The 10,508-nt window shown below is 54.0% G+C and overlaps 1 protein-coding gene across 1 annotated transcript; it reads left to right on the top strand.

Annotated features, from left to right (window-relative positions):
* Window positions 1-896: 896 nt before the first annotated feature.
* CCM_05591 (PfkB family kinase, putative) lies at window positions 897-2,396 on the top strand (the record flags this gene model as incomplete). The annotated part of the gene is made up of 5 exons (XM_006670735.1): window positions 897-943; window positions 1,007-1,448; window positions 1,557-1,715; window positions 1,990-2,036; window positions 2,252-2,396. The coding sequence occupies 5 exons, from the start codon at window positions 897-899 to the stop codon at window positions 2,394-2,396; spliced, it is 840 nt and encodes a 279-aa protein (XP_006670798.1).
* Between the last annotated feature and the right edge of the window lie 8,112 nt (window positions 2,397-10,508).

Below are 10,508 nucleotides of genomic sequence, written 5' to 3'. Positions count from 1 at the left end.
CCTGCTTGGATCCGGGACGGGTGGCAATCGCTCTTAGAAGCTGCGCGCAGTCGCTCAGTATTTATCTTGGAAAGGGATATCACAATCGCGCGTTTCTTTCTGGTGCCGGGTTTCTCTTCGCAGTGGAAGATCAGGAGGCTTGTTGGTAGGGAAGGGTTGACTGTGAACTCGAAATCTGTAGCTTGCCAGGTGGTCGTGTTGAACCCCACCAGAAGGCCTTGAGCTTATGATAACGTGGGGTATTCGGCGCGGCTTGTGAAATGATTGACTGCGGAAAATTGGAAACCAATGGCGGAATAGGATACAGATGGACTTTTATGTTTGCTCAAGACGGCCTTGTCTATTAGCATTGCGTCCATTATCCCGGGTAGCGTGCGTTTATGTTGACCAACGGTTTGCCCCGTGCCGTGTTGTGGTTATCCTGGGTCGACGAGCAAGGCTCGATTGTGTATGCGGCACACTTCGACGAGACGCTGTTCGAGCTGAGTAGGGCTCGTTCACTCTATCTCACTCTGCTCATCCTGCAGTTATACCCAAGTTATCGAGTCGTCGACCACACACCCGATACTCCGCGGTTCGCGTTGGAAGGAACATCCCGGGTAGGTGACGTCACCAGGTTAGCATCGCCAGTGACACTTTCATAAAAAGTTCCCTGAGAACATATACATACGAGAGCAGTATCCAGATGTCCATGTCTATGTCTGCTATGAGTTTTTGTAAAGTAGGATTGCGCAGCTCTTGATGCCATCCATTACCAAGCACACTGGTGGGCACAGAGTTTACTGGACCCGAGTTCGGCCTGGGCTTCTTGAAAACACGCGGCCCGACAACTTCGGTCCTCGTACCAACAGCAGCAAGCCAGCGAAACAGACTGAGCGCATATCGATGCGGCAAATATGGACATTATCATGGTAGGCGCCTGCTACCTAGACACCATACTAACGTAAGATATTTCCTCCCCGAAAGGACTCAAATCCAAGACGCTGATCTCCTGTTTGCACCTCAGCGTACCACACTACCCCGAGGAGGACAGAAAGCTGCGTGCATCCAACCTGGAAATAAGACGCGGCGGCAACTGTGCCAACTCACTCGAGGTGCTTCAGCAGCTGATTGTGCGCCGTGGCGAGGACCAAGATACCCTGGACCTCTCGTCGACAGCCGAGGAGACGAAGAACCACCTACATCTCGTGTCATGTTTACCGAATCGAGACAGCCCAGCAGCCCAGCAGGTGATACGGTCGTTTGGAAGTGCGACGCCCGTCAGCTTCCGGCACTGCATCTACCGCGAGGAAGCCGCAGAGGCGGCGAGCAGCTACATCATACGGAGCAAGGAGACGGGTAGCCGAACGTTGGTCAACTACAACGCGCTCGACGAAATGACAGTTGCAGAATTCGAGGCCATTGCTCGTAATTTCAAACCCGAGAGCAGATCCTGGTGGCACTTTGAGGTAAGCGACACCATGCGTCCAAGGGAGAGAGGCAACGAATACCTCCATCCTAGTGCCATATGAAAAGTCTCGGGACCGGAATAGCCCGTTCTGACGTCCTACAAATAGGGTCGCATACCGGACACCACACTCGAATGCATGAGGATTTTGCGGCGCGTCCTGCCTGGATCAAAAATCAGCGTCGAAGTCGAGAAACCTGGTAGAGAAGGCCTGCGCGAGCTGGCCGCCGAGGCAGATGTTGTCTTTTACTCCAAGGCGTGGGCAGAGGTATGTTGAGAGGAAACAAGCAATTACACAGCAGAGGCCCCTAATTCGACTTGATCCAGGACAGCGGGTATGATTCCGCAATGGCCTGTCTCACGACTGAGCCCAGAGGACAAGCGTGCGTTCCGTGTTTCCTTTTTATTTTCCTTTGAACCCCCTGGGGAAGCAGAAGCAGCCTTTTACAAATCTAACTATGTGGTTCATTAATAGATCCCTGACCCTGTGCCCTTGGGCAGCTGGGGGCGCCTATGCACTGTCTCACTTATCCGGGGACCAGATTCACTGTCCTGTCGAGCAACAGCCAGACGAAATTGCCGTGGTCGAGTATGTTGTTGTTCCCTTTTTATTTTTCGCCGATGGCCCGCCGCTGCCGAAGAGATGGAGGGGCGTGACTGTCATAAAACCGAGAAGAAGGGGAAAAGATTACCAATATGAGGCGAAAATGAGACAAAAAATGCCCACCAGCTAACACGGAAAAGCTCTGTAGGAGCGGGAGACACGTTCATTGCCGGAATACTCTACGGATTCACTGCAGGTAGCCGTGGAGATGCAGGCTGGGATGCGCGTCGCTGCGTGCGCTTTGCCGTCGACCTGGCCACGCTCAAGGTGCAGCGCGAAGGCTTTGCCGGGCTGGGGGATGCCATTATGCATGTCCAGAAGCGCCAGCCTGTGACAACCGTGTGATTCGGGCACGCTTTTCCTGCTAGAAATAGATCAAACACACCCCATGTGATGAATGACCTTTTGCTCGACAACGTCGCAATAACTGCGGCGCCCTTTTTCACTCGCCACTCGAATGTTTGATGGCGCCTGAACCCCCAGGGTTTCTTCTTGGGCAAAATTCCCGTATAATCCGAGACATTCAAGGAACTCTCGTCACGATCCGTGAGACGGGCGACACGATGGGTCGAGAAGGAGACAAAAAATGGAGTTATGCGCCTGTGCTACAAATGAAAAATGGGCGGTGAAACAAACAGGGAGATGGGAAAGGCGCTAAAAACAAAACGTTTTTGTCAGAAAGGAAGTGGTTGCTGATACAACAGCGCAAGTTGCAGCCGCTGTGGGCATTTTTTGACAACTTTTTCGGTGACTCAGTGGTGTCAGGTAACATGCCCGTCCGTCATGTTTGAGCGCCACATGTCGGGCTCGCCTCGAGTTTCTGTCTAGTCAATCAGGGGACAAGATGCCACCGCAAGGTTCAGTTGCTTGGAAGTCAAATGCTACGGGGGGGCCCTTTCATGGGATGCCTGCAAGGTCTTCTTCCCCGTACATATTATTGGCCCGAGATGATGGAGAGCAGAACGCCAGGACCGTGCGGCTTAAAAAGAAGTGACAAAAACGCAGCCGCTGTACCCAACGCCCGTCCTGCTGTTTCGTGGTCCTCATTGGTGCGACGCCACGAGACCTTGGACACACCACCGGTGCCCCTCCAGGAAGAAGCTCGGGGATGTTGCTTTTTGCCCCAAAGGTGTCTTGTTTCGGTAGCGAGGGCGGTGGTCTGCAAGGGCCGCAAAGCAAGGCTGCACTGATTACTGGTACTGGTATTGGCTCGGGATGCGCCTGAACGTGGCGTCGCAACAAAGCAAAAGAGGCGGCAAACGATGTCCGCAAAAGAAAAGTGACATGTCAATGGGGTGTACTTACAGCTTGCGTACAGGTCAATCCGAGCAGCCAACTAGCGATGATGAGATGAAGTTTCCTCAGCCGTCCACTCGGACGCCCGGGAAAAAAAAAAAGACGGCACTTCAGTTGCAGCTAACCCAACCTGACTTGAAGGCGTGGTGGCAGGCCTAGCGAGAAGCAACATTCCGATTCGTTCTCGTACACGTTCCGATTCTGGACAAGATTTCGTTTCTGCGAGAAAAAGAAAGGAGGTTCCCTCCGGCTCGATAATATTTAGCAACAGAGCCGCGCGACCAGTACAAAAAGGGAGGAGTTTTGCAATCTTCTGCAATCCCCGGTCACGGGCATGGGCCTGCAGGGTCAGCGACGTTTGGCCAAATTGGTTGCATGGTGGCCCCCAAACTATTGAAGAGAGAAGAGTTGTTTGAAAGAGACATACTTTTATGTACAGATTCGCGGGCCAGGATGTAGGCCCCGGGTGTCTCAGCTCCTCCGGACCCTACCCCAGGTACCAGTCAGTGGCTTTCTTCGGTTGCTTAACTATTGCAGGCCCGGCGAGACGAGTTGCGACCCTGTTCCCGGCGTGCGAGGGCTCCATGGCTGTTCCGCTTTTAGACATGTCCCGTCTGGAAGGCGCGCATTCTTCTTTCTCTTTGCGGAGGGGGGCGTGTGTATACGCTTTCTCGCTAGTTTTCCCCCTCGTTGGCTGCAGCTGGAAGCAACCGCTGGCGTGCTTTGCGTGCCTGGCGCAGATCAGAACGCGCGCAGATGACCGGCTGGTGCTTCGTCCTGCCCGTCTCTTTACGACAATGCGCGGTTTGTCGGCTTCCCTGCGAGAAAAGGAGCCCCGCGGTGTTGGCCCATGTGTGGTGCAAGGTACATGACGGTGACGGTTATTAATGACCAAGTCCGGGTGCATATTATATCATCCATTTATCCCACACACCCACCCGATGGATAAATAGAACGCCTTCCAAAGTTGGACGGTGCCTCTCGCCAAGAAGACAAGAAGACCTGGATCATCTCTCATTTCTCGGCGGCGATGTCGCAAGTTGGTGCTTGGCCAGGAGCCTCTTTTTTTGTTGAGTGTAACGATGTTTGTTGGAGATTCAAATCCGGCCCAAGAGGCAAGTGACGTCGGTCGCCTTTTTATTGGTGTGGGTATAAAAGACAAGGGCAGCAAAAGGATTGGCGGCTACAAGTCCCGTACAAAGTAAGCATCACACCCGATGCTGCGAAAAGGCATCCATTCTCTTGGTGGTCTCAGTGAGTTGGACAAGGCTGACATTAAACAGCACAAGCAAGCCTGACAGTGGCTCCTTGATGCCCGGCAATGCGTGTTCCGTGATATGTAAGAGAGAGAGAGCTCCCCCCCCAATGTGCCGTCGCCTCAACCAGGCTGCCGATGCATGTGCATTGGAAACGACAATACCCACAACATCGGTGACGAATGCACGTTCTGGTCATTGAAAAAGAGTGTGCGTAACGGGGGATAGGGACCCCGTCTTCTAGGAATGGAGATTCTTAATGAAGCTAATTAGCAGGTTTTTCTTTTTCCTTTTTTTCCCAGAAAAAGAACGTGTCATGCACATGCCTGAGGAGATTGAGAAATTCAGCCTCTAACTAGTGTTGGGTGGTAGGCAGGATTGGCCATGACTGAAGAATAGCTGGGGCCAAGGAGAAAAAAATTCAAACCGTCAGCCGATGGCCAGACGAGACCCGGACGACGGGGGGGGAGGAACGAGCGAACGGAGGTGCCATCGGGGGCCGCTCGTGTGGACCTGTACCGACGGGGGGATCGTCCGTGGCCCGGACATGGATGATGAGCTGTTGAAGGGGCTGGCTGGTCCATCCAGTGGAACGCATTCTGAACTGGGCAGGTCCCTGACAAAGGTGAATGTCGGATGTGTGGGTGTGGTGGCTCAAGGTTCGGCGAGGAGGTCGTTGCGAATTACTTTGTAACTACAAATTACTGGTGGCAAAGCTAACTACGAGGTGAGCCTCGCCAGGGTATGCAGTGACAATCCCTCATCATCGGCTGCCGCTCCAGAATCACCACGATGGTCGTCGGCTGATCAAGTCCAGAGGCATCGCAACGCAACAAATTCGTGACAAGAGGCCCACAACCACGACAGGGCGGGCCACAACTGGCAAACAACGGATGGGGAGGCGGCTCTGAGGTTTACGTCGCAGTAACTAGTTACTGGTGGTAGTCTTGTGGCGGCGTGAACCTTGCTTGTTTGGGCGAGCCGTGGCTGAGCACAAGAATGCGGGTGATTAAAACAAGGGCACCAGTGGAAATGGGGTATTGATGTATAACTAACTGGCGGCTTCTGGTTTTCATGGATCGTCGCGTGGGCATGCATATCCGTACCAGGCAGAGACTCCTGCATCCTTGACCTCGGTCTTGCCAAGCAACGGTGACAAAACCCGTCGGTTTCGGTCTCTGTGTTGGGCGAAGAGTCATGTGGGCTCCTCCTCAGGAAGATGGTATCAAAAGCGTCCATGATGGATTCTCATGACGAGTCACGAAGAGCTACCACCAAAGTTCGGTGCGACCACACGGGAGCAACGGAACGTCGAGTGTTAGCCGAGTCGGGGTAGAAGGGGGGGGGGGGCGTGTGGGGGCAGCGCAGAGGGGACAAGGCGAGCCAGGAGGCCGGGATTATGCAGCCCAGCCCTTGTGTGTGTCTGGCTATACATACTGCGGCGCGCGCAGCACCTGCGTGTGTGTGTGTGCTTGTTGGTGGCGGCGTCGTCGTCGTCGAGCCCGCCACTACGAGAGGCTACTGATACCAGGCCCGTCTCAGGCAGGCCTATGTACTAGGCAGCGGGGAAGAGATCAGGAAATGCGAGAAGACGTGAGAGTAGTGTGGCGGGCAGGAGTTGGGCGACTGATCGATCCACCGTGAGCAGCCCAACAAAAGAAACATGGAAAACATGGCCAAAAGACCATGCTACCCGTGATGATGAGGGGACTGCATGGTCTCACCGCAGATGTTGTTGCGAAGGACGAAGCCAGGAATCTCGCCTCGCTCCACTCTCGTCAATAAATAATGCAACAAAGAACCAGCAAGACTTGAAACCTAACCTTGGATGGCGCCGCAAACAGGTCTGGAGACGAGAATAGCCTTCGGAATCTTTTCAGGCCCGCCCAGTGTTTCCCGTGGAGGGTGAACTAACGAGTTGAGCAGTGTACACGTTTACTATTGTACTATTGTACTCAATACATACATACATGGCGAGCAACCGAGATTGTGCAGAATCGCATGTTGCATTTCAAAGGGGAGTCTCACTGCCCTCTTCCTTGTGATGATCATTCAAGGAAGCCTTGCGCAAAGAGAGACGAGCAGCTTCGTCGTCGTCTCAGGCCGCCAAGTGATTTCGCAAAGCTAACTTACCCCTCCCTCTCCCCGTCATCATCAACTCCCAGTGCCATCATGCAAAGGCGGCTTGCGGGACTAGTTATCTACACTTGTAGCCCGCAAATTTGCACTTTCGGCAAGCCGGGCCCTCATACCCTCAGTCGACCCGTGAGAGGCCCACCTACATACCAGTACGCTTTTTTTGGTGCGCGCGAGGCAAGGGGCTCCAAAACGGTGGTTGGGTACAGGGCAACTCACCAGGAAGGGGGGCTGCTGCTGCTCTTAACTAGAGGGGGGCGTGCCAGCGGCTACTGCAACACAGGCAGCTTCCATGATGAGGTGTGGAGCTAAAGACAATGAAAATGGCAGGGCCCTCCCGGTACTGTGGTTGCGTGAAGAGCCTGTCCAGATGGTCCAGATGAGGCACAACAAGCACAAGGCCGTAGCTGCGGAATAAGCACCGCCCATTGGGGGTTTTGCATCTTCACCCCAGCTATTCGTCATAAATACGCCCGAGCAAAGTGGTTTCAAGGCCAGCAACTCGGAACTCGTCGACTTTTAGTCAAAACCAGCTAAGTTGGCTTCATGATACCAGCCGAGAGTTATTTGCTTCTTGGTCTCGAACCGAAAGCGGACCAGACACCATCAGGAACACACAGAGCACACCACAGAGCAACTCCACGGTGTACAAGGGGGCAAAGGTTCTTGTTTCCCTTTTGCTCGGGCACCAGGTCTCACATGCATACCGGCTTGCTCTGGAGAGTGGCAGCCAGATATGGAACACGTTCATCTCGATTTGTGTTGCAGGACCGAAATCGCAACTTGCTCCCCGTATGAGGCGCGCGCACACCGTACTCGTAACGGGAGGGCAAAGGTTCGCCTCAAAAGCAAGCCACATCATGGGAGGAGGAGGAGGAACAACAAGCACGGCGTGCCCGTGTCCTCGCACAGGGTAGGCGTATGTACTGGTACTGGTAACTAATAAGGTTGCGTCTGCAGCGCCGCCAAGAACGAAGAAGAGAGGAGAGCCCGTTCATGTGCAGCGATGGCCCCGAAGCTAATATTATTAACGAGATGTCGACCGACACTCTTTGCAGGCTATACTAGATGGCGAAGCTGGTGGTATCACTAGTTATGGCTGCTTACTGGTACTTACTTGGTACTCGTTTGAGGCCCGTCGGTAGCGCCAGTAATATTGCAGGGCACGGCTTTTCTTCCGGCCCATGCCAGGCTACGTTATTTTTGTAGAATATGGCTGGGCCTCATGCCTTTGGGTGGCTCTCGTTCGTCTTATTTGCTAGGCAAGGACAAGAGCACCACATATCAGCGGCCTGCACTGGTCCGCAGGGCGCAAAGGGTAACTACGGAGTACAGTGTATTACTAACTAGATAACTATCGCACTCGGGCTGATTGAGGAAACGGGAGCCTTGCAGAACTCGGCCCACTGGGTACATAGCAGCCAACCACCCCGCCAAACTTGCTCAAGGCATACGAATACTACTATGTACAATCAGCAGAGTTGATGGCGGGCTCCTTTCGCGTCCATCTGTGGCGGAGCCTAGAGGCTAGCTTCTGGTGCTGCCTGAGCAATTCCGAGTTGTCAAACTCGTTGTGCTGAACTGAACCACCACACTCCACCACACACCACACCTAACTAGTTACATTGGTACCCTTTTTGCTAACTAGTAATTATTATGGAGGCGTTGCTGCACCAGTGCAGCGCGTACATGGCAACTCTGATTCCCGAAACTCCTGTCATTCAGTCTTGACCAGGGGGGGCTTTGATGCTGCAGAGCGCACGTCGCCTCCGTCACGAGGAGTGACCACTGCGCCACCAGCCGGAATCCGCATCATAATGTGGAAAGCGAGTGCGCACGCTAGAGCACGGGGTTTCTTCGTTGCGGACTGATGGCCGACCTGTATTGCTTTCTTTCTGCCGTGACAAGGAGCCGACTGTTGCTGCCAGCGTCGGCTGGGAGCTGCCAAAAGGGTTCGGTGCGAGGGTCCGCTAACTAGTTAGATGTCGTCTCCCGAGGATGGCGTTCGATTCGAGGCGCTCCGTCGGACAGCTTGCGTCGCCCGGTCTTGAAGGCAAAGAGGGAACGGTGCAGACGTGCAGACCGAGAAATGTTGAGGCTGGCGCGGCGCGGCGGTGACACGGCTTATGCCGCCGCCGACCTATATTACGACCTGGACGTCTACAAATTAGTTACGGAGGAGTTGTGCCGTTCATTCATAACAGTCGGTCTCTGAAGCGGTCTCTCTGGCAGTGCGCGAGTTTGGCGCGGGCCACATGTCGCACATCAGGCGACAAGGACCTCGTGGAGGCAAAAACCTGTTGTAAGCTTTGGGCGTTGATGTGAGTACAGGACCCAACGGAACGTAGCTTGTAGGACCCAAGAGCGTGTGCAAACAACCAAGGGAGCATGAAACAAGAGCGCTACTGGTACGGAGTAACATTTTTATGTCATGATGTGAATGTGCCGTGCAGGGAAGTTTCGCGCCGCGCTGTGCGGCGGCGGCGGCGGCCGGCGGGGATCCGCTTCCGCTGGGGAGGGAGATCGGAGCGAGCACGCTTTGGCTGGCTGACCGCCGAGGCAACAAAGTTTATGACCGAAATCGAAAGAAAAGCAAAAAAAAAAATCAATTTAATACGCAAGTGTAGAAATCATAAAGAGGATAAATATGGGCCGCTGATGGGCGAAACTCTGACGGCTAACAGCAGAGCCAAAAAAAAATGCAGCCACGGAGGGAAGAGGCATGTACACATATGCTGGGGTGGGTGGGTTTTTCTAAATATTTTAGGGTCCCGTCCTGGTAATGCTGCAGCAAAAGGGCCCTGTAAGTTGCACCGCTAAAAACGGAGTGCGACCGACCAGCCAAAAAGTTGCGCGCCAGAAAAAAAAAAGAAAAAGGGCACCACAACGACTGCGGTGTGGCACTCACAAGGGCGGGACTACTAGTTAAACTGGATTGCCCTATCTAAGAAAAAAACGGCCCGGGTTCACGTACGATAGGTTAGAAAAGTATCTGGGCCGTGATGGCGTGTTGCCTCGTTAGCTGGCGCACGCGTCTCGCCCGCCTCTTGCTTGCGGCATGACAAAGCCTTCCCATCGCAGCAAGGTCAGAGACCCCGCCCCAAAAGGTACAGGCGCTCGCTCGCTGGAACCACCGGAGGACGCGTGCTGCGGTGGACGGTGGAGCTTTTGCGCCAGCGCTGGACGCTTGAACAGCCCAGCAAAAAAAAAGGACTTTTGGTTCATTGGCAGGTTAGTACTAGTCATGACTCCGTACCCAGCCATAACGTTGACTGGATATTGCGTGCCAACGAAAAAGCGTGCCACCTTGCAAACTACCTCCTACCTACCAGTAGGTAGGTAGCAAACCAGGCCTCTTCCCATTTGCGGCCATGTGGTCTCGAACCGCCCGTCTTGTTGAAACAGGAGAGGGCTAAACAAGCTATCATCATCATCATCATCATCATCATCATCGATTCTGACGTTCAGATGGCTGACGCCGCCCCGTCGTACCATGCAGCGAGCGCTGCAGATGGAGCAGCAGAAGATGCTAATAATTAACCAGTTTCGCCACAACGCTTACCTCCGTACATTGACAAACATGACCAGACGTGAGTCTCGCTCCCTCCTGCAAAGGCCGGCCACCTTCTCCATAATAATAACACTGAACCAGAACAGCTCTCTGGTCATGCACCGCACCACGCGTGGTCCGTTGGATGCGTGGCTGTGGTTCGTCCTGCCTGGCGAGTTTAGCCCTGTCCGCGTCGGAACGAGCGAAATCCCCCCCCCC

Source organism: Cordyceps militaris (assembly GCF_000225605.1).
Source record: "Cordyceps militaris CM01 unplaced genomic scaffold CCM_S00004, whole genome shotgun sequence".
NCBI classification, from domain to species: domain Eukaryota; kingdom Fungi; phylum Ascomycota; class Sordariomycetes; order Hypocreales; family Cordycipitaceae; genus Cordyceps; species Cordyceps militaris.
This window is presented reverse-complemented; position numbering and strand designations above follow the sequence as displayed.